Here is a 23,993-nt window from a genome sequence, read left to right as displayed (position 1 = left end):
GATGGAGTTTTGAATCCAGCCTGGGCAAATAGTTCGAGAGACCCTATCTCGAAAATATCCAACACACACAAAAAAACCATGGTTGACGGGGTGGCTCAAGTGGTAGAGTGCCTGCCTAGCAAATTCTAAATGATGGAAGCAAATCTGTCTGGTTCCAAACCCAGATGTTATGCAGGCAGGGCAGCCTCCTGGACACACAAGCCAGGTCTCTGCAGGCAGTGCTAGTGCAGTGCCTTCCCTCTATTTCTTCCCCCAGTGAAGGAGCAAATGAATGGGGCTCTCTGAGGGGAAATTAGGAGACCAGGACTTCTCCTCTGAGGCTAGGAGGGCCCTCCCTCTGTCAGTATCCCCAATACTCAGACTACACAACCCCATACCCAGTTATTCAGAGTCTTAGGGCCCTTCCCATCTCAGTCCTCCATGAGTCCAGTCTCCTGTCCCACCTGCTGCTGCCCCCATGTGGCCACCACCAGACATCTCTGCACAGACAGCAGAGACCTCATTCACAGCTCAGGGACAAGATGAGGAAGAACCTGACTTGTAACTGCTCCAGACCTCAGTTCAGACTCTAAATTCCAAGTTCAAAGAGCCAGGGAGAGGGAAGAGAGGGACAGAAGGAGAACAGGAAAGAGTAACAGGGGGACTCTTAGCCAGGGGTCAGCAGCCCTACGCTCCAGGCTCCACTCTGTCCCTAGCAAGTTTTGTGAGCTTAGACAAATCACCTTCCTCTCTGAGTCTCAGCTTCCATCTCTGAACAAGAGAGGTAAGACTGACACTCATGAAAAGCACTTCCGAAGCTGGTCTACCCACAAGCAGGGGCCAGTGAGGTAGCAGCTGGTGGCCAGAGAGGAAATGCCTCCAGGGCCAGGTCCCAGGTAACTGAAGCTGGGATGACAAATGGGACACACAGACCCAGGAAGAGGAGTCAGTCAAGAGAACACAAATGGAGCCTGAGGATGTAGCTCAGTGGTAGATCTCAAGATCCACAGCAACACACACACACACACACACACACACACACACACACACACACAGAACACAAAAAGGAGCTCAGATCTGGCTGCATACCTGAGTCAGTGGGGCAGGGTAGGAAGGGTACCCATGTTTCAAATGCCACCCAGGACCACTCTTCTCCCACTGTCACCATCTAGCTATGATGTCACCTTAGGTAAGTCATCAATCTCTCTCTCTCTCTCTCTCTCTCTCTCTCTCTGCTAAATAGTCTTACCTCCTTTAAAGTCTATTTCTCAGTGAGAGAAAAGGTACAATAATGCCTTGAAAAGTGGCCTCCTGTCACTATTTCTGCACTAGTCCCCACCTTCAAAGCTGCCTGATGAGGCCAACAGCCATGTTCCCCACAAGCAGGCCAATGGTCACCCTGTTAAACCCATGGGGCGGGCAGGCAGCTGACCTCCCACCTCCAGCACTTCCCTCCCCACCAGTGTATGGCTTCAGGTTTCTGCCTGTCCTGCCCTAGCCAGATCATCTGTCCCTTTGACTCTGAATAGGGTCTCAGAGATGACCTCAGGGCATGACTCAGCTGGGCACCTCCCCTCAGGGTTAGGGAAGGTTGTTGTCCAAGCTGGTGAAAACTTCTGTTATGGGGCCCTGCCCTGTTGAGGAATGAGGGAGGAGGGGAGCCAGAGGCAAGGACAAGCAACTTGGACAAGCTGAGAGGTGATCACCCAGTCTGCTAGCCCTATCCCTAGACCCATATTCTGCAAAGTCAAGTCTAGCACCTCCCCATACACACTACCCCTACAAAGACAGCTTTGGCCTTTACCCCTCCTTTGCCAGCATTGCACGAGCGTGCAGTCATCTACTTGTCCCAAGACTGGGAGGCTGAATGTCCCTGACTCCTCCCTCTCCCTGGTCCCATCCCACCAAGGCCAGTCCATTCTAATTCACTGTGCGAAATCTGGCCTGGGTTATCCATCGCCCTCCTAAGCAGCACACCAACTCTCCTCCTAACCACCTCCAACTTCATCTCTCTCCATTCCATCCTTCAGGCTCTGGTACCCTGCACACGTGTGTATCTCGTTCTGCCCCACCAATGCCTTTGGTTGCACCTCTCTCTCTTTTCCTTAGGTAAAGATCCCCCTCAGACTCACAGGGAGGCCTAGGGGAGAATTTGTAACCTCTGACTCATCAGGCCACAGGCTGTTCCACCCTCCCCTCAGCTCACCTTTGCCCAGGCTGAAATCACCTCCCAACACTGAAATCCTACTGTCCTCCAGGATCCAACTCAAAGCCCTCCCCACCACACATACCCCTTCCTCTTCACCCAGTCCACAGACTCTTCCTGGCAGCATTGGAGAGTACAACTAACATTCTGCTTTGGGGTAGACTAATCCTGTTAGCCTCAGGGGCAAGCACTAAGGCCCATGGCCCCCAGCAAGCACTGTAACTTGAGTGCTAGTGAGCTACTAAGCACCTTACCCTTCCCAGCCAGCTCCTACTACCTGATTTGGGAACCAACACCCTCTCCTCCCACATCAGTAACTCACAGAGGCTCCCAGTTTCCCCCTTAGAGGGTAAGAAAAATTAAAAGAGCTACTATTTTAATAGTCCAGCTGGCTCTTCATATCTGTGGGTTCCACATCCATGGATTCAACCAATTGCAGATCAAAAATATATGGGGAACAATAATGTGCCTGTTTTGAACATGCATGGGCTTTTTTTTCCTCTCATTATTCCCTAAACAATACAGATTAAGAACTGTTATATAGCACTAACATTGTATTATAAGTAATCTAGAGGGCTGGGAATGTTACTAAGCAGTAGAGTGCTTGCCTAGCTTGCACGAGGCCCTCAGTTTAAAAAAAAAAAAAGTATCTAGAGATGATTTAAACTACACAGGAGGCTGCACGTAAACAAGCACTATGCCTTTTATATAAGGAACTTGATCAGTCACTGATTTTGGTGTTTTTATAAGGCTCCTGGTACAAATCCCCTGTAGCCACCCAGGGACAACTGATTCAGAGCTTGCAAAGTCCTTCAGATCCTGGAACATTGTTTCCGAAGTTCGTGTCATGGCATAGTCAAAGATTGAAGACACCGGACCAGGAATTAAGAGTTAAAACAAACACAAAGTTTATTGAAAGGACAGCAAAGCAGTTTAAAGAATGGGACTTAGTGAAAGGGCCAAGCTGTAGAATAGCTGGAGTTCAAGAGATTATACAGGGCCTGACTTAGACATCCCCACTGCCACTTTACCTTGAAGCTGTTTCTATAATTAACTATCTAATTAACTTCACGCTGAACCCCACCATCTGGATACCTCCCACCCTTATTGGACTGGACATTCCAAAAGGGTCTTGTTAGCCCATCTTGTCCTTGAAACCTGTCATGTACATTTTATGACTATTACTCATTATATTGGTGAGACCCTGTTTTCGTTTTTCTTGGGAAAGTTGCTGTGTTACTTTCCTTTAGGGATTCATATTTCATCTCTTTCGATATTTGCCTTTAGGAATGCTTGTATCCCTTATCTAAGAGAAAAGACCTCTGTGACTTATTATCTGGGTGAGAAACTGATGAGCAGATTCTCATGTCTCCTTAGATATTTGCTTTTAAGAATGCCTTCCTGTCTCCTTTATATAAAACAAAGTTACTTCTGCTATTTGTTTCCTTTACATTCCCAGAACAATTTCTGCCATTTATTCCCCGTCATGTTTATTCCCCTCCCACTTCTGTCAATCTTACAATGACTCATTGAAGAGAGGTACTGCAGTGTCCACTTTAATAAGGAGAAGGCTGAACCTTCAGGGAGCAGGGGAGGGCATCTCACCCAAGTGGGGACAAGGTGGAGACCTGACACTGGGTCTTCTTACCCCAAATCTTGCTTGAGCCAAATATCTAGTTAGGGCCCCACCTGGCCCAGGAATAAGCATCTGGGAGGGGCAGGTACCTATTCTAGAAGCCAAAAGCTACCAAAGAGCGGGTAGTAACCTTAAGGGACGGCTAGGAAACTCAGACAAAACTCCTAGTGGTTGACAAGGAGCTTCCGTAGCTCAGGCAGCTGAGGATGGAGCAACAAGGGAAGAGACCTCGTGTTGTCTGGATTTAGGGCAATAGCCCCCTATTCCCACCACAGTGTCTCTCCCAGACCCCTGCTATAAGGATGTGAAGGGGTCATGGACATCTGTGGCCTAGAACAAGAATAGATAAGGAGATGTTCCTGGGCTGGGGTGTGCCTCGAGTGGTAGAGTGCTTACCTAGCATGGGCAAGGTCCTGACTTCAAGCTCCAAAATGGCAAGAGAGAGAGAGAGATGTTCCTGCATCAGGGTGGCCTTGGAAGGTTCCCATGAAACAGCTAGCCAGTCCAGTATCTGTCCCTGGGTACAGCAAAGAAGCTGGGTACATGCCCTGATTCTCCAGGAGCTGATAGGGATGGTTAGGCCTGTAGATGACTCAACACCACCCCCATTTGTCACCCCAGGATAGGTGGAAGTAAAGAGAGTAGAGAAAGGCTGAGGCCCGGAAGACCTAGAAAGCAGGAAGAGACAGGGGAGATACTAGAATAGGTAATAGGCCAAAGATGGTAGAAGGCTGAGCCGAAGGTCCTGGGAGAAAAGGTCAGTTGGAGGGGCCTGAAAAAGAGGTGAGAGCTGGAGAATGAGAGGCAGGAATAGGAGAGGAATGGCAGACGGGGGCCCCACTGGTAAAGGGAGTCCTGGGGACTGGCCAAATGAAATAGAGTTTTCCACTTGAAAATAGAAGGCCCTGGGCTGGGTATGGAAGTACACACCTGTAATTCCAGCTCCTTGAGAGGCTGAGGCAGGAGGATCAAAAGTTTAAGGCCAGCCGGGCACCTAGTTGCTTATGCGTGTAATCCTGGCTGCTTGGGAAGCTGAGATGAGGATCATGGTTCAAGACCAACCCAGGCAAATAGTTTGTGAGACCCCCATCTCCAAAATAAAAAGAGCAAAATGCACTGGAGGTGTGGCTCAAGCAGCAGAACACCTGCTTTGCAAGTATGAAGCCCTAAGTTTAAATTCTAGTCCCACAAAAAAAAAAAAAAAAAAGAGAGAAAGAAGGGAGGAAGGAAGGGAAGAAAGAAGACCCAAAGCTACTCTCAACTCCAGCCTCTGGCTCCTCCAGAGCCCCATCCCAGTGAGCTGAAGGATCTGGGTGGGGGAAGGTAGAAGGGGGTGGGGCAGGGCGGGGGGGGGGGGAGTGGGGGAGGTGAGGAGAGGCAGGGGTGGGGCACTGGGAGATAGTATGCAGAAAGCTAAGTGCTGAAAATGCCAGGGGCTTAACTGAAAGGACCCAGCTCAGACCCTGAGTGGTCAACAGGGGTTTATGGCAGACTAGTGGCTCCACCCACAAGATCATCCTGCCCCTGCCCTAGGCAGGAGCTGACACCCATGCCCTGTGAAAAGAAGGTAGTGCTACCCTCAGGTCCAGTTCCCCCTTGACTTCCATCTCTACACACTGGACTCACAGTCAGGAGAGCATCCTGTGGTCAGACCCTCCCTCTTTAACCACACTGCTGTGGATGGATGGGTATGATGGAAAGAAGGACCTCAGAGCTATGGTGGGTGGGAGCCATCATCTCCCTAGGGTGTACCAGAGAGAAGGCAACCCAGGTGGCCAATGTCCCTGGCATCCCAGCCCTCCCCAATACGCTGCTTGGGTTAATGGCTTTCTTTTTCTCCCTGACTCAGCAGTTTCAGAAACCTCCAGCTCAGGTTGGGGATATAGCTCAGTGGTTGTTTCCCTAGCATGCATGAAGTCCTGGGTTCAGTCTCCAGTACAACAAAAAAAAAAATTTTTAAACCTTAAAAATCCAGAAACCTCCAGCTCAGCAGATCTACTTCCTGAGTGGGTTAAGAAGAGGGAGCTCAGGGGACCTCCCAGCCTGTTCATTATGCAAACAAAGGAAGTGGGCCCTAGAAATGAAACCAACCCAGAGCCCAGAGAGGCCTGAGTGAGAGTCAACACCCTCTGGTGGAAGTAGAGAGGCCCATGTGCATCCCTACCCCAGGCCCAGCACCCCCCAGACACAGAATCCTGCCTACTCACTGACCTGAAACTCTGTCACCAGGGTTACCAGTCAGCTGTTCAGGCAGCAAGAATTCTGAGAAGGTGAGGAACAGTAGTCCACAGAGTCACAGCCTAACCCAAGCCCTGGCCCTGGGCCAACCTGTACTGGTTCCTCCCAACCCCCACTTCAGAAATAGAAGACTCCTTCATAAAGCCCCCCACCCTGTACCACTAACCTTCTGCCTTGTTCTTTCTTAGGTCTAACTACAGCCCCTCCTGCTGAAGAAAGCTGACTCCACTGGGCTATAAGCTTAAGACACCCGGTATTCCCAGGGCCTCACTGGTTCTGGTACACAATAAACTTTGCAAATGTTTGCTGAATGAGTGGCCCTTGTTCCACTCCCAGCCTGCCCTATCCTGTACCTGAATTAAATGAGCTAATAGGCAGGCACTGGTGGCTCACATCTGTAATCCTAGCTACTCAGGAGGCAGAGATCAGGGGGATCACGGTTTGAAGCCAGCCTGGGCAAACAGTTCGAGAGACCCTATCATGAAAAAACCCTTTGCAAAAATGGGCTTGGTGGAGTGGCTCAGGGTGTAGGCCCTGAGTTCAAACCCCAGTACCATGGGAAAAAAAAAAAACACACACACACACACAATGTGTGTGAAATCAATTAATTACAATGCCCCTTCCTCAGCCTCCAGAAGCTCCCCACTATAACCAACCATATGCCTAGCCTGGCCTGAGTGGTTATTATGTACACACCACTCAGCACCTTGCACTCACTGGGAGATTTCCAGGATGCTTCCAAAAGGATTGGGGTTAGATCTCAGGAAGGACTTCCCAAAGAATGGCCAAGGGAATTCTGGGTCTTTCTGAGAGTCTTGTCAGAGGGGTAGGGGTTGAGATTTGGGAGCATTGAGTAGTGGGGAGGCTAGGTCTGGAGAACTGTAGAGCTAGGGTGCCACCTAGTGGCTCCCTCACCTCCCCAGCCCCAGCCCCAGCCCAGGGGGGTTGGGCTGATGGCTCTGACCTCCTTGGTGCCCTGCTCCAAAGGCGGCCAAACTTGTGTTAAAACCAGAACAGGTGTTTCACTTACAGTGTTTTATTTACTCTCTTTCTTATCCTTTCAATTCCCTTTTTTGAGAATAAGAATCCCAAGGTCTCTGGAGATGACCCTGCACAAGACCACAGGACCTGGGTTTGAGCCCAAGGCTGACTCCAAAGCTGTCAGTCCTACACTCCTATGTCAGCCAGGGGTACAGCCAAGGAAGCTGTGAGTTACCACAGGGGCCCAGCTCCAAGGGGAGAGAAGGGGCAGTGCCTAGGATGGCACCCATCCATTCAGGTGGTAGGTGTGCTTAGAGACTACCCCAAGTGGCAGAGTCCCCACCCTGAGTCTACAGTTCACAAGGGGAGGTGAGGCCACATGAGAAGCAGGAGCAAAAAGCTGTCATCCTCTGGGGACAGCTGCTTCCAAATCAACAAAACTTCTCAGAGCAAGTCCTCATGCTGGACCTCCAGCCAGCAGCTCTAGTCAACTCCCAGGGGGCACAGGGTCAGCATATGGAGTGGGGGCTCCCTTACTTATGTGAACACACAAAAGCCCTTTGGCTTGAAGATCAGAACATTCCCCACCCCCAGGCTCCTTTCCTATGTCTCCTGTACATTGACGCAACACAATGAGGCTGCAGGCCAGGCCCCAGGGCCTGAGTATTTGCATACATTTGTATAGACAGCACAGCAGGTCCAGTGAAGACCTTTTTCTAGTGAAAGTGGCACCAGTGCAGGCCTGGTGCTTTCCCTCTCTGCTGTGAAGGACATCCAAGGACACCAGAGTCAGGAGAGCAGTTGGATAGTGGGAGCCTGGCCTCCAGAGGTTAGATGATCCCAGGAGTCTTGGGCTGGGCCCAGACCCAGGCCTCAGCCCCGGTGATGGTGGAGGTGGTGGGGGTGGTGGTGGCTGTGCTCCTTCCTGGGGCTCCGCAAGTACTTGTCTTTCTTCCCTGACCTGCAGGGAGACATGGAGTGGGAAGAGGACAATGCTATGTGCTGAGAAAGGACCCCTGAGAAGGGACCCTGTTCCTCCTAGTGAAGCAAACTGAGGCAGCCACCACCAATGGCAAGGGGCAAGACCTGATCTCCCAGGATGAAGGCTCCAACTGGGGAGGCAAGGAGGTTCCATGCAGGGACAGGCAAAGTGGGCTATCAGGAGAAAAATCCCCTATCCCAAAACTGGGCTCCTCAGGACTACTGTGATCCCCCAAGGGAAATCAGGAACGGAGCATATCTAGGTGCCTTCTCTATGGGAAGCCAGTAGAGGACTGAGAGCAGTGAGAAGCCCTCAAGATAAGAACTTCTACTCAGGGCCTGGGCTCCTTCACATCCCTCCCAGCTCCTTCCTCTCTGTCCACCAGGCTCCTCTCCCCCACAGCTACCCACCTCTTCTTCAGTGCTCTGTCTCCAAAGAAGTGACTGAAGATGAAGTCCTCAAAGTCATCAACTTCATCATCATCACCTGTCTGTCTCATTGCCATCTCCTCCAGGCTGTCCTCCAAGGCATCCACAAAATCCCGGAAGCGAAGGCGGTCATGACGGAAGACACCATCCTCACCAAAATAAGCAGGTGAGAGGGGCAGCTCCCTGGTCAGCTGCCCAGCCCAGGGTAGGCGCGCCAGGTATGTTCTCAGCAGAGAAGCCAGCTCCTGTTGCTGCACTGGAGCCAGCTCCATGCCGAAGAAGGCCAGACCTTCCTGCCGGGCACACTCATCCACACCTGAGCAGCCCTGTGGTGCCCGGTACTTGTGCCTTAACAGCTGTTCCCAGGAGGGCAGGGGATCATGACTATCTTTAGTCCCCTCCCTCCCCCAAGGATGCTTCTGCTTTTCTCCAGAGTGGAAGCCCCCACTTTTCCTTGGGGGTTCTTTGGGGTCCTGACGGTTATCATCCTTCATGCTCCCCCACTCCTCTATCTTTGACTTGCCCTCCTTCCACCTGCCTGGTAGCTCCTTGTCCTCATCCCCCCAGCTCTTCTTCCTCTCCCAGTCAGGTTCTTCTTTCCTGCGCTTCCAGTGCTCAGCCTTCCTGTCCCTCTGCCCATCATGCCATTTTTCCTTTCCACTCCACTGTCTGGGACCCTGGAAGTGGGGTTTCTGATGCCAGGCCTCTGAGGCATTGGCAAGAACCCCAGGGTCCTGGCCCCAGTGCTCCAGGCCCTGTAGTGTCTGGGCCAACCTGTGGCCCAGCTCAGCCAGGCCAGCATGAACTGGGCCCCCTCGGCCAGCCTCCCGCAAGCTCTTCTGCAGGTCCTGTTGCACAGACCCCAGCAGCTGCCGCTGCCGCCGCAGCTCCTCCCTTAGGGTCTGGGCCTCAGCCTCTAGCCGTTCCTGTTGCTCCAGGAAGCTGAGGTCTGGCTCCTGCCCCCTGTGGCCTTGCTCTGTGGTGGCTTTGCCACCCTGTGGGCCTCTGCCCCAGTTGAGGCACACCCCATCTGGGCCTCGGACACAGTTGGCCTCCAGTCCCTGGAGCCGGGCCCTTAGCTGCTGCAACTCTGACTCCAGAGCCCGCTGGGAGGCCTTGCCCTGCTGCAGGGCTCCCCGGAGCCGGGCGTTCTCTTCTTCCAGCCCTTTGGGCTGGTGCATGAGGCTCTGAAGCTCTTCTTTCTGGGCCTAGAATGTGATTAGGGATAGAAGAAACCACAGGAGCCCTTGTCAGCATGGGCCCAATGACTTCTACCCCAATTCTATTCTGTTAGTGGGCAGGCGTTGCGGATGTAGCTAAATTGGTAGAACACTTGCCTAGCATGTGCAGAGCCCTGGTTTGATCTCCAACACAGAAAAAACAAACAAACAAAAAAACATTATAATGGACAGCTGACCTGAGCTTTTTTTTTTTTTTCCCCCTCCGGTACTGGAGCTTGAACTCAGGGCCTACCCCTTGAGTCACTCCACCAGCCCTTTTTTAGTGAAGAGTTTTTTCAAGATAGGGTCTTGCAAACTTACTTGTCCAGACTGGCTTTGAACCAAAATCCTCCTGATCTCTGCCTCCTGAGTAGCTAGGATTACAGGCATGAGCCACCAGCACCTGGCAACCTGAGCTCATCTTTTGGCCCGGGAAATCCAGAGCATTTGATTCTCATCCTCCTACCCATCCCTGACCTGAACCAGATCATGGGATGCCCAAATTCTATCCCAGGCCTCAGCATTTATGTCCTTATACAAACACACATTTCTTAAACGCAACTAAGACCACCACTATATGGCTCTCACAGACCCATTTCTACCTCCCATACCCAGAACAGACATTGTTAATTGATTACAGCACTTGGCATGAGCCTTGCCATGTTCTTCAAATCCTCTCTACACAATGCTGCAAGAAGACCATACTAATCAATCAGAGGCGATATACCAAGTAAAACAAGTACACCAGCTCTGGTGCAGACTTTAGCATGAAGGATATGAACAGAGCACTAGGAAAACTGCACAAAAAGGAGAGGCTCAAGGTGTAGGTGAGTAGGGAAAATTCCTTTTGAGGAGGGCATCAGGATAGACACTGGCTGTGGGCTAGTTGAGCCCACTCCCTCTTACTGGTGCCCACCTGCAGCTGGGCCTGCAGCAGCCGGATGTCCTGGTTCTCCTTGGCCAGTCTGTCCAGCAGAAGGCCCATGTTTTGCAGGCTGGGGACACTGTCAGGGGGCACTGAGGTCTGCAGCTGTTCCCTTGGCCTATCCTGAGGGCAGAAGAGCCAGTTATTTCATGTTGCCCCATAGCCGGGACAGCCCAGTTCCTCCCTACCAGACCCCATGAACCTGTGGGGACATCCATACATACCTGACTGTCCCCCACAGCATTTACTAACACAGCCTCTGACCCAGTATCTGGGAAGACCTGCAGCTCTGCTTCCTCCATGGACCCTATGAGAAAGCGAGGTCCTAAACTTGGCCCTAAGACACATGGAGCCCACTCTGCCACCTCCCAATCACCCTTCCTGCCCTAGACACACTCCGTGGCTAAGAGTCTAGTGAGGGCCAAGGGTCCCTTTGAAAAATTTAACTGAGAAATAATGTACAACCTTTAATATACCTCTTGCAACCAAGAGAACCCGCACACATACTCATGCCGTGCCCCTCCCCCACTCACCAGTCTCTGACTCTGAGATGCCACCTGAGGATGGAGACAGGACTCTGGTGAGGTCTTCAGAGGAGGGAGTAATGAGGGTAAGAGGGGAGCTGGGCAGGAGAGCGGGGCCAGAGTGCAGCTCAAGGCCCCGGAGGGGAGGTACCACTCACCGGAGAAGAGGAGGATGCCCAGGCCCAGCAGAACCAGGGCCCCGAGGAGGCACATGTTGAGGGAGATGCCCAGCTCCCTGCCCACAACCTCGCCCCTGGCCTGGTCCTCCACATCCAAGGGTGCCACAGGCTGAGGAGGGATGGGCTCCCGGCCCCGCCGTCTCCTCAGACCCTCCACATCTACATCAGTGTCATCCTCACTGCTGGAGCAGTGGCCCTCCTCCCTGATCCAGACTGGGAGAGAAAAGGGGGACAGGGCAATGAGACAACTAAAGATGGGACCCAAGAAGTGGAAGAAGGCACAGGGAGGCCCCCAGCCCTGACCACAGAGAGGGCATATAAAGACCCTGTCTACTTCTGCCTGGGCATCAATGTCCTGCCCAGTCTGGAGGCGGGATACCTGTCCTTGTCATCTACAAATGACAACAGCCACTTGCATATAGCATCCTCTTTCCTCCAATGTGTACCTTGCATCAAGTTTCTGCAGCCAATGCCACCCTCCTGGGACCTCTTGGAACTCTCTGGCCACTCCTTTTCAGTCTTTCATCCTGGCTCTTCCCCAGTCTTCTCCCTGACACCTCTAGTTCTCACCTTCTCTCACTTTCCACAGGGTCATAACTCTCTCACTCACCCCACTGATTACCTAACAGCAGACGGGCTACAGATCTGTGGTCTGACTGCCGATAGCCACGCCCCTCTGGGTTCCCTTGGGGACCATTCAACACACTGCCCTCCAAAGCAGCTGTTTCTTGGGGGCTCCCCAAATCAAAAAAAGACACCGCTGCTGCCATCCAGCTAATCGGAGACCTTCCTCTCCACCTGACTCCAGACAGTTGGACAGCTCTGCCCTTCTGAACGACTCCCCCCCAACACACACCTTGTCTGCCTTCCTCACAAGCCTGTGGAAGTCACCTTAGGTCAGGCATGCATCTTTTCCTGACCACTGCAATTGGGCCTAAACAGCCCCAGGCACCCCCCTCTCCCTTCCCCACAGCCTTCAACAGAAATGACTCCTGCACAGCACAGTGGGACAGAGCCACATTACAGCAGACAGCTGGCACCACCCCTCTGTGGATGCTGCAGCCTTAGCCTGGAATGTTCTCTTCCTTCTGCCCTCCCTAAGGCAGCACAAGGCTCCACTCAATGACACTTCCAACTATTCCTGCTTTTCCCTTGTTTTCATCCTGTCTTCTGACCAAACTATCTCCTCCTCCTCCTTTGGGAGCCCCGTAATTACACCTCCTTTCTGCAACCCCTCATAAGGCTGACTTGCATCTCTGGCTCAGTCTGATCTGCTTCTTATACACACCATGAACCTCCCTCATCTTCCCTCCTCATGAGCCTAGAATCAGCAAAAGGAAGAGACTCTGGAAATGAAAGTTGAGTTTAAGAGGAAACATGGAAGAAAAGGAGTCAACCAGACATGGGCTCTGCACTGTGACTTCAGTCAAGTGACTTTTTCTCTTTGAGCCCCAGTGTCCTCAGTGGTGGTAGCAAGGAAGGAAGGTGCCAAGCTGCAAAGTCCAGGGCCTAAACCTCAGCATGTGCTCAATAGTGATGGCTGCTCCCTCTTCTGCACATTCTAGAAGGAGAGTGACAAAAGGAAGCAAGGAGAGGGACTCTCAAAAGGGCTGGAGGAGTGGCTCAAGCAGTAAAAGGGCCTGCCTATAAAGCGTGAGGCACTGAGTTCAAGCCTGAGGGAGGGAGGGAGGGAGGAAGGGGACTCTCACCTGCTTTGGGACTTGAGGGCAGGCTCTGCGGAGGGTTCTGGTCCTCCAGGTCCTGTGTGTCCGGTCCCAGGCTTGTCACTACGGGAGTCTCCTGCAAGTCTTCCTGGACCACTGTGTTTCCTGAGTCAGGGGGCTCCATAGCACGACCATCATTTCCCAGAGTGCCCTGATGTGGATACAGCTGTTAGCACTTCCCTCCACTTCCTTCCCTCTCTGCCTCCAGTGAAGAGCCTTACCTTGACCTTGGTCTCCTCCAACATAATGGGATTTTCACTCTGAGGGCTTTCAGTCTGGAAGAGGGTCCCTGTGGTAAGAGAAAAGGCCCAGGAAAAACCACTGCCCCTAATTGAACTTCCTACACAGTCCTCTGGCTCCCACCAATCCCTACCAGGTAGAAAAGGGCAGGAAAAAGCCAGGATGAATGAGGAAAGAATTTGTAAACTAAAGTTAATGGGGAAATAAGACTAAGCAGCCAGACTGGACACAGTGGCTCAAGCCTATAATCTTAGCTACTTGGGAGGCAGAGACTGGGAGGATAATAGTTTGAGGCTAGTCAGGACCTCATCTCAATCAATGGCTGGGCAATATGGCATATACCTGTTGTCCCAGCTATGAAGGAAAGCATAAAGAGGAGGATCATGATCCAGGCCAGCCCAAAAATAAAGCAAGATCCCATCTCAAAATTAAATAATGTGGCTGGTGGAGTGGCTCAAGTGGCAGGGTGCTGCCTCGAAAGCACAAAGCCCTGAGTTCAATACCCAATACTACAAAAAAAATAATAACTAAAGCAAAAAGGACTGGTGGCATGGTTCAAGTGATAGAGCACCTGCCTGACAAGCACAGGGCCCTGATTTCAACCCTCAATACCACCAAAATAAAATTAAAAAAAAAAAGTGACCAGCCTCCTTTTCCCTGTGGAATGGGAGGCCCCAAAAGACGCAGGATAGCTGTATTTCCACCCTCTTCAGGGATGGTTACCTTCTCCATCCAAGGTCCCAGCTAATTCTTCACCATCCCCCTCAGAGGGGTTCAGAGGAGACTGGGAGGCACTCTTAAAGTCTGGGTCCATCCTGGGCTCGGGGCCCAAGGTCTCCACAGGAAGGCTCTGGGAGGAAGAGGGTGAGCATAGAGCTTATCCACAGAAAGGACAAAACCAGGAGCAGGGTGCTGAGGAGGCTCCTGAGGTCAAGCTGTACTCAGGGACCACTACCCACATCTCATTCAATAACAAGCTGATTCAAAGTGGGCCTCAGCTCAGACATTCCCTAACCTCACTTGCTACTCCGATGAACCTAGAGGCCAGGTTTCTGTTAAGCCATGAAGCACCAGGCCCTGGACCACTGTACAAGCCTGACAGACCCTGTGAGTGGGGAGGGAGCTGGCTAGAGCCTGGAGCACCCCCCTTCAAGACCATCAGTACTGCCCACTTCACAGGTGAACAACCCAACCCAGGTATTGGCTGGGGGATAGGAGATGGCAAGAGATCAGAGTCCCCTGCATGCCCAAGTGTCACAGATATGTTCTCAGGGTCATGCCTGCAGCAGCCCTCACACCTGCACAACCACTTACATCTTATGAGCTTTTCTGGCCTTTCCCACTGGCCCAACATCTCTCCCTGTCACCACCTCCCAACCAACTCCCGCACACGCCATCTCCCCACAGCTACCGGCAGAAACCCAACTCCCCCCAGCCACAGCCAGCCCAACACCTACTGGTGGTGCTCCTGGCAGCCTGGCTGGCTCTCCAGCCCTGGCCACACTGTCTGCCTCCTCTCTCTGAATGTTCCCCTTCTGCAGGCCCATAGCCCCCCTATCCCATCCATAGCTCCTGCTCCTGCTTCCCCTCTAAGAATAATTCTTAACCTTAGTATCTCTACTCTTTGCAATTGTCAAATTATGTTTTTCTCCTGGCCACCCCTACAAGCCAAGAATCACAATGCTGGTTTTTACCAGGAAGGACCCAGAGGTGAACTGGTTTGGCCAAGGCCTTCCAGCTGTCAGCAAAGGCATACCCACAGGAGACCAAGGCCATCTAAGCATGGTACCTGACCTTCCCCAACCTGCCCACCCCTCCGCCACCAAGCCCTGGTCCTTGTGTCCTGCTCCAGTGCTATGGCTGAGGTCAACTCCTCACCCCAGCTGGGCTCCTCAAGAGCACCTCAAAGTCAACATGACTAGATGGAGCTCCTTTTCCCCTCCTCTTTTTTGTAAAGACAGTCTCCCTAGGAAGCCCAGGCTGGCCTTGAAAACTCACAATCCTCCTGGCTCAGCCTTCTGAGTGCTGGGATTATAGGTGTGCACCACCACACCCAGTTGTAACGTACAAATTCACTGGGGCTAGAAACTCTCTGAGGTCCCTGGGACATATTCTCTCTATTCTATCTCTAGCGACTAGTCCCCTGTCCTGCTAGTCCTTCTCTGTTCTCAGTGGTTTAAGAAGGCCTCTGGTTTCTGCTCTATCAACTGCTATCTGGATAGCTGCTGGATATTGTACCTGTTTCCCACCCAGCCCACATAGTGGCTTTGCCGTCTGCCAGAAGCACTGACTGCCTGGACACCCTCCAACTCAAAAGCCCTTCACTGACTGCCCAAAGGATGAGGCCTGGCTGCCTCAACAGACCCTTCAAGCCTCTTCTGGGGGTCCTCAGGCTTTACCCCAACCTCACTCCAACAATGGCTTTGCCCAGTCTCCACCTCATTCAATAGCCTCCTCAGTGTCCTCCATATGGCTCCCCCGTTGTCAACTTAGGCCCTGTTCTTGCTGGTCTCCCTACCAAAGTTCCCCTCCCCCAGTCGTCTCAGCTTACCCAACCAGTACCTTTCCCTCTAGGAAAATTTAATGCCCCGGTATTATACCCCTGGGCCAGCTCTCCCTGCCACTGTCACTGGAGTTCCTCTAATTGCCAACAGGAGGTGATGCAGGAGACTATCAAGACCAAGGAAGAAAACAAACCCAGGATCCCAGCCCTGCAGGACCTCCCCCCATACACACACCATGTGGTTCCCAGGCCTGTTCTTCCTACCTCTGAGCCAGCAAGCACCCAGCTATTATCCGAGTCTGGACAGGAAGCCATAGTCACTGAGGTCCCTGAGGCTTCTGAAGCTGCCACCTGCAGAGAAAAGCTCTTTTAAGGATCAGAGCTCCCTTCAGAAGAGGCAGGATACAGAAAGCAGCCTGGGCTGAGTTCCAAGGTTAGAAGGCTGGGCAGCGGCCACCAGAACCCAGGCTGGTTCCAGTCCTGATCCTGTCCCCTCAGCTCTTCTGGGCAGTATTTGCCTTGCAAATCAATACCTGCCAACAACCACAGAGAAGCTGCCTCTTCCAAGGATTCACAGGGCCTTGAATCCTTGAAACTGAAACTGACCTTGAAAGGTCAAAGAAGCCTAGGAGTGGAAAGACCCTGGAAAACATCAGGTCCAACCCCCTGATGTTACAATTAGGCAAGAGAAAGCCCAGAAAGGCTGACTGACTCTGAAAATCAACACCCAATAAGATCAAGGAAAACAAGGCCCTCTTTATACCAGGCACCTCCATAAACACCACCAACTCCTGCAAGACCAGGAAGGTAGTTGATTTCCTTCTAGTCCAGGTCTCTCACCACCCACCATCAGTCCTCTGTCTGGTTCTGGGTTCTCAGCCCTGACCACACATGGACCACCTAAGATTCCCATCCCATTACGTGGGGTTGGGCCAGACATGGGGCTGTAAAAAAAATAAAAAGGTCTCTCAGATGATTCTCTTGTGCAGCCAGGACTGAACAGCACTAGCAGAACTTAGTCCACCAAGATGCACCTTTAGTCATTCTCCTTATCATTCCTGCTTTCCATCCTAAATTCTGCAGGGTTTGGTCTTAAGGAATTTGGAAGATGACTGGGAAAGGGATTTGTGACAACCATCACTTATAAATCACTTTACAGTGTGGCAGAAATGGACAAAAATCAGGACCCTGGTCCTATCCCCTGCTAATCTGCTCTGACTTGGCAGGTTGGGGGCTAGGGCATCATTCCAGTCTCCAAAGCCTGACAGGAAGCAAGGTAAGAAAACAGGAGAAGGCCAAGACTGTGCTCTCAGGCTGGGGAACTGCAATTGGGATCAGGCATATGGTATAGTGACAGATGCTGACCCCTCAAAGTCCTAGACTGTGATTCTCTCAGAGGAAGATAAATGACTACTTCCCAAAGGACCAACAGGGCAGTATGTGGAAGATGACTGTGTAAGGCTAGGAAAGGGAAGTGAGGCCAGGGGGCCACCTGGCCCCCATCAACTTGTTTTAATTCCTTTGAGGCTACCTAATAATCTTCTTGCAAGTCAAGATCAATGCTCACGCCTCCAAGACACACACCCCCATCCCACATGCAGACAAGAGAATGACTTTCCCATACCAAGTCCAACAGGACACACCTGAGGAGGAGTCTATAGACATCCACAGAACCATCACTGTTCAGCTTTCCGCTCTCAGCCCTCCCCCACTGTTCTGTCATCATCTTCCCATCCCCAGTAGCTGCCTGTGACTGTTAACAGGTGGTGACAGGAAGGAAGTAGCAGCAGCTTGGGCTGAAGTCCCTGTTTATCCCTGGCTGTATATAGCCTGCTCAGGTCTTCCAGAACCAGGCACCATGGCAACCATGAATGATGTCAGAAGACCCAACGTCTCCATGGAAACCAGCAACAGTATTTGGGTCAACAAGACAAACACTTCTGAAACACAAACAGGAGATGGTTTGGAACCCCTACACTCAGAATCCCAAACCCTGATACCTGTTTCTTAGTGTGTTCACCCAAGATTCCAAAAGATTCCCTTGTTCTCACAAGCCAGCATCTCATTGCCTTATTAGGAAGTTCCTTCTGCTGCTTAATCTCTACCCTTCCCTGCTGTGTTTTCAGAGCTTCCCATCCACCTCTGGGAAGAAAACCTTCTCCCTCCCCACCATCTTTCTTTTCATTCAGACAGGATTCAACAAAAACATCATGTAAGAATTATCACAGATTTCTAAGAAAGAGCTCAAGGGGAGCTCTCCCACTCTGCACAAAGTTAGGAAGTCTCGCCCCTAGCTCATTTGAACCCCTCTAACAGTTATTCTCCCAGACCCCCTAAAGGACCTAAGGCCACAAGAACTTGCCTGAGAGACCCAGAACAAGTTCTTGTTTTGCACATTTCGGCCTCCCTTTGGAGGACCTTTAGGTCCTCCAAAAAGTAGCTGCGTGCACCCCTGGTAGTGCCTCTTTCTTCTAGAGTTCCGCTTTCCCTTCCTTCCTCTGAGGATAAAGGGGTCTGTGGGCCCTTTCCCTGCTAGGGCATTACCTGACCCAGCTCTCCCTTCCGTCTTCACTTAACTTGTTGCAGCCTCCTAAGGTTTCCAGGCTAAGGGGTGGGTCACATGACCTGTGGCTGACCAATGAAAGCCCAGCTTTCCCAAGGGGGCGGAAACTTTTGGCCAATAATAGCTAGAAATGGGGGTGGGGCGGGGAGGAGATCTACGCAGTACCTCAACCTGGTTTTGTCTCGTGTTGGGCAACTTGGATCTCCAAACAAACTGAATTTTAAGTGACTTCCTCTCCTTTCCTAGTGTCTAGAGTTTCTAAAGAGAAGACGCCCGACTGAAAGGCAAAGGACGGTATCTCCTGAGATAACAAGGACAAGGGACCGGACTGGCCCCGGTATAGAAAGAGACAGCTGTAGGGTGGGGGATGGGAGAGGTGGCAAATGGTAAGTTTAGAAATAGCCCTCCTGTCACTCTCATAATTGGCTCCTAGGCAGCCTATTTGAGGATGCCACTGCTGCCTTAAAAACAGGCACTGTAGCCGGGTGCTGGTGGCTCATACCTGTAATCCTAGCTACTCAGGAGGCAGAGATCAAGGAGGCTCGAGGTTCGATGCTAGCCCAGGCAAAATGTGAGCCCCTGTCTCGAAAAAACCCATCACAATAAAAGGACTAGTGGAGTGGCTCAACGTGTAGGCCCTGACTTCAAATCCCAGTAACACACACACACACAATGGGCATTGTAATCCCAGAATTTAGAAGGCCAAGGCAGGATAGTTCGAGACTAGTCTAGGCTTCAACAGAATTCCAGCCTGTGGTACACAGCAAGACCATATCTCAAAAAAAGGGGGGGAGGCAGGAAAGGGAGTCTGAAAAGCACAAAAATGAGATGTGCCAGGAGGGGGGCACTCCTCAAGTTACACTTGACCACTAACTCAAAATAACAGGTGGGAAAAGTGGACCCTAAACCCAGTTCTCAAAACATTGGTTTCCCAAGTCTCCTGCCTGGCTCCAGGCCAGGCCCAAGAATATGCCAGGAAAGAAAACTTAGTTTCTCACAGCAAGGACACTGGGGGAGGGGGGGGGGGGAGAGAAACACAGGCCTGCCTCCCTTGGCTCAGCAGCTTATAGCAGGGGCAGCTGGGGGAGGAGGGGCGCTGAATCTTACTGCTTGCAGATAAACAGCAAGAAGTCCTTGTCTGGATTTTCAAGTCATTTTATTAATCCAACCGTACAAAAAATCCCACAACCACATCTCTGTCACTCCACTTTCTTCCAGAAAGTAGTGGAGAGGACAAGGTTGCAGATGGAACAGACACTCCCCAGGAGCATTTACAAACCCATGGAGGGAGAGACGACACAAGAGTAGCAACAGTAAAGAGGGGCAAACAACCACAAACACAACACAAAAGTTGAGCAGTGGGGTACTGCCACCTATGCTGTTTTGGTGTTGGGGAACATGGAAGAGAGAAACCCAGAGGCCAGCTCTCTTCTGCAGCCTCCAAGGCTGCTGGCTCCACCAGGCAAGGTCTTCTTTTCATGTACAGGGAACTGAGAGAAGTGGGGGCAGGAGACCACAAAGGACAACCTTAGCCAAACTGTGCTCAGAGCTCAGACTTCTTGCAGGGTGGCCACAACCCTGGTCAGCTTTCCCCACCCCTCTGAGGAATGTGCACATGAGCTGTAAGGAAAAAGGGCAGCTGAAGGGGCTCCTATCAGGCCCTGTTTTCATCACTGGCAGGCAGTGCTTTAAAAATAAAAACAGCTGGGATGGTGGAACACACACCTATAATCCAGCTGCTCAGGAAGCAGAGGCAGGCGGATCGTGAATTCGAAGCCAGCAGGGGCAAAATTAGTAAGTCCCTATCTCAAAAGTACTAGAGGCATAATTGAAGTGGCCTTGAGTTCAACCTCCACCTTCCTGCTACTGAAAAAAAGGAAAAATAGTAAAAACAAATCAAGCCCACTGCAGGACTTTGGCTGAAGAATAAGAATTGCTAGATCATCAGGCCCAAAATGATACCAAAGGATAGCAAGGAATGAAAAGCAAAAAACTCCAGGCGCTTCCTTTTAGTACCATGGCATTGTTGCCTCCACATACCTACAAGGCTGTACCTGGGCCTCACCCTTTCCTTTCATCAGGAAGGAAATAAGGTATCAGGGCTCTGTGCCTTTCCAAGCTTTCCTTCAATCCAGCCACACAGGCAGGGAAATAGGGGTGTTAAAAGTGGAAGAAGAGCACGGAGTGTGATGTGTAACAGACTGATGGGAGGGAAGAGTTTGTCACCAGAGTTCAGACGCCAGGACTGCTAACTTCAAATATTCTGCTCTACTGGACCATATATTCCAATTTTTGGCAAAAACATACGGTTATTAAAAGAAAAGCAGAGAAGCTGATAAAGGAACAGTGACTTTGGTATGAGGAAAATATGTCCTTACAGCATCTCTTACCTACTATCTTCAAGCCCCAAATCACCAAGAAACTGTGATAGCCAGGAACTCTCCTGATTCTTCAAGTTATTTGGTGCTGAGAGAAAGAAATTGGATAGATCTGGGGGAAGCAAAAAGGATAGAAAAAGGGAGAAATCCCCATTTATTCCCTAAAGCTGTCTCCCAGAGCACACAAATGGATTGATGTAGAGATGCAAAGAGACCCAACTCCTCTTAAGCCAGAAACCTTGAATGCTTGACTCCAAAAACTAAGGCTGGAGCTGTGGGCTTATAGGGAATATTAGGCACAGGTGTTAGGCATCCATTGCCTGCATGTAGGACAGATACCCTTGCCCTCTGGGACTTCTTCCATATCCTTTTTTTTTTTCTTGTCGCCACAAAAAAAAAAAAAAAAAAAAAGGCTCTGCTCAGCAGGGCTTTGGTTTCTGCAGCTCTCAAGGTGAAAGCTCCAAGAAAAGTGAGCAATCCAAGCTCTTCTGCCTGCCCGCCTCAGTTCCTTTTCTGCCCCCAGGAGCCACTGTGTTTCTGCTCCATGGGATGGGAAGCCAGAGGAAACAGGGACCAAAAGCCATCCTGGAAGAGCAAGGAGGAAAATGTACACTTCCCCAGGCCTCCTTGACAATGTCACCCGTCGTTAGCAGCCACCAGCTGTCCCATGCCCTCTCGGATGTACACAGACTGGATCTCCTTGGTCTTGAGGCAGAGATCGCAGGCCCAGACGGCAGAAGCCTCTGTGGTCAGCAGCCCATAGGCACTCTCAGTCATGCCGGTGCACTCACGGTGGAACCACTTCTGGCAGGAGGCTTCACACAAAATGGCATCCTGGTCGTCGTTCACCTCACTCCGACAGGCACCACATGGGTATACCAAGCCTGGGGGAGGCTGGGACCCTGAGCCCCCACCTGCCTTGCCAGAGGGTGCCAGGCTGTTGGCATCTGGAGTGCCCCCACCCCGCCCGCTGCTATTCGGGGGAAAACTGGGCTGATTTCCATTAACAGCAGCAGCTGGGGAGCCCGAATGGGGTTCCTGGGGAAAAGCAGTGGGAGCAGGTGGATTCAAAGGCTTTCCCCCATCCTCACCACCAGGGCCAGGAAAGCCAGGGTCTGGACCAGGGAAGGGACTTGTGTTGGGAGGCAGGCTGGGGAGTCCCTGACCAGGTCTCTGGAGAGGAGAAGGGCCAAAAGGTGCCCCTGGCTGGGCAAAGCGTTGGGGAAGGGAAGGAGGACCCAGCTCCCCTCTGGGAGGCTGTCCCATAGTGGGTGAGATCATGGGACCAAATCCCCCTACTGGGCCTGGCATCATCTGCCCACCAGGAGGGCTAAAGTTTTGACCTAGGGGCTGGTTGAAGGGCTGGCTGGGAAAGTTCATGTTGCCTGGCGGTGGGTAGCCAGGGCCCTGGGGAGGCATGCTGAAAGCTGGGCCCATAGGATTGGGAGGGAAAGGGGGAGGCTGTCGACGAAGTGGCTGGGGACCCCCTCCACCTCCAGTGCCATAGCCTGGGGGTACCTGGCCTGCCATGCCTCCCTGTACACGAAAGCCTCCAAAGGGCACAGGACTGCCAAGGAATGGAGGGGCTGCACCCCCCACCTTAGGGGCTCCGAAGTCATCCTCAAAAGGGTTGGATGCAACCAGGTGATCCACCATGGGAGTCGGGGGTGGTGCAAACTCTGTCAGATGTGAGTATGCAGGGCCCTAATGGAAAACAGAGGAAGAGGGTCATGGAGGAAGATGTACCTAAGTTGGGAGAGCACCACAAACGCAATACACCTTGGAGGCTGATACTGACTAGGTCAGATCTAAACTCAGGATGGGCCTTAGAATGTAATAAAGAAACAGGATGGAGGGCAGAGCTAGCATAGGACAATAATGATGTTTTGAAAAACAGGCAAAGCTACAATAAAATTCCAACTTTGACCTGAATCGGGTATTTAACTTTTTTAAGCCTCAGATTTCTCATCTGTAAAATGGGGACAACTGTTAAAGCACTTTAGCACAATCCTGGCATTTAGAAAAGACTCGGTAAGTGGCAGGGAATCTGGACAGAAAAAAATGTGTGAAGAGGAAGGCTGTGAGCCTGGCTAATAAGATCTTTGATCAAATCATCCCTTGGGAGAGAATATGTCCCCATAAGTTTGTTATAAGGTTGAGAGACAAAAAATACTTCTTTCTCTTCCCTCACACCTGACAGAAGACACAAAAGGGCAGCAGGGTAGACAGCTACCCAAGTGCATAGTGGCTGCTAGGAATCACTCCCACCACCAACCACCATTCACCTGAGTATTTGATTTCCTTCGCTTCTTTTCTGGGCTCTTCATTTGCAGACCTGGAAGAGCAGAAAAAGAGCAGGCAAGTTTTCCTGAGGTTTCTACAACTTCCTTTTTCCAGGTACTACTCTAACTTCAATATATACTTGTTTATTTAACAAACAGTATCAAGGGGTGTCACATGAAAAATGAATTGTATGGCCATGCTCTCAGCTAAGCCTTCCTTGAAATCAGAGACACCCCATTTCTTGATACCATCAGACTTAAAGTGGCTCCAAACCCTGAATTGGATCAATGACACCTGGCCTCAACACCTAGAGAGCTTCATTCTTTTCACCTGAGCCTTTCTCCAGGTCCCTTTGGCCCAGGGACCACCCGTACCCATCCTCCCCGCCCCTCTGAGCTGTCTCACCGGCCTTGCCCTGCTTCCTCCCGGTGCTGGGCGGCGCAGGGGGCGGTGCGGGGCCGCCACCTCCCTCCAGCTTGTCCGGTGGGGGCGGCGCCGAGGCGGCCATGGAGTAGGGGACCGGAGTCAGCGGCGGCGGGGGATGGAGGCGCCCTCAGGCTGCACCATCACCCAAAAGGGGAGTCGGGGGCAGCGCAGGCCCCCGAGCTACAGCAAGCCCAAGGCACTGCGAGGGGGTGGCGCCGAGCCGGAGCGCGAACTGCGCGCTGGCTCGACTTGCCGCCCGCCGGCCGCAGCAGCAACCGGAACCGGAACTCGAATTGGCCGCCACCACCAAGCGCGGCGGGAAGGGGAAACGGGGACTGGCCAAGCCCTTAAGCCTGGGAGCCCCGGGAGAGGGAGACCGCGCCACACCGCGACTCTTATGGAGTGCGGCTTCCCGCAGGAGGAGCCGCCAGTACCTGCTCAGAGGCGCGGCGGTGGCTGTCCATCAGCCCCTGCTGCCGGGCTGTACCACCCGGGCGGGGGCCGCCGCCGAGGGGCGCGAGCCAGCTGGGGCCTGCGCCCAGGAGGCCCAGCTGGCCTCAGGGCTGGCTTGGGGCGCG

The 23,993-nt window shown here is 52.0% G+C and overlaps 1 protein-coding gene across 9 annotated transcripts; it reads right to left on the bottom strand.

Moving 5' to 3' along the window:
* Positions 1 to 3,069: 3,069 nt before the first annotated feature.
* On the bottom strand, positions 3,070 to 23,901 carry Pbxip1 (PBX homeobox interacting protein 1). 9 transcript variants are annotated; one of them, XM_074047961.1, is made up of 13 exons: positions 23,850 to 23,901; positions 22,992 to 23,041; positions 22,225 to 22,410; positions 16,030 to 16,116; positions 13,986 to 14,112; positions 13,244 to 13,311; positions 13,008 to 13,173; positions 11,278 to 11,511; positions 11,129 to 11,182; positions 10,820 to 10,902; positions 10,587 to 10,718; positions 8,433 to 9,658; positions 3,070 to 8,001 (listed from the first exon to the last, which is right to left on the bottom strand). In XM_074047961.1, the coding sequence occupies exons 2-13, from the start codon at positions 23,031 to 23,033 to the stop codon at positions 7,914 to 7,916; spliced, it is 2,493 nt and encodes an 830-aa protein (XP_073904062.1). In that variant the 5' UTR covers positions 23,034 to 23,041; positions 23,850 to 23,901; the 3' UTR covers positions 3,070 to 7,913. The 9 variants fall into 9 exon arrangements, with proteins under 9 accessions (XP_073904062.1, XP_073904058.1, XP_073904061.1 ...); XM_074047957.1 differs by lacking the exon at positions 23,850 to 23,901 and adding an exon at positions 23,395 to 23,702; XM_074047960.1 differs by lacking the exon at positions 23,850 to 23,901 and adding an exon at positions 23,395 to 23,699 and having other exon boundaries at positions 22,306 to 22,410.
* Positions 23,902 to 23,993: the final 92 nt, after the last annotated feature.

This window comes from Castor canadensis, chromosome 11, assembly GCF_047511655.1.
Source record: "Castor canadensis chromosome 11, mCasCan1.hap1v2, whole genome shotgun sequence".
NCBI lineage: Eukaryota > Metazoa > Chordata > Mammalia > Rodentia > Castoridae > Castor > Castor canadensis.
This window is presented reverse-complemented; position numbering and strand designations above follow the sequence as displayed.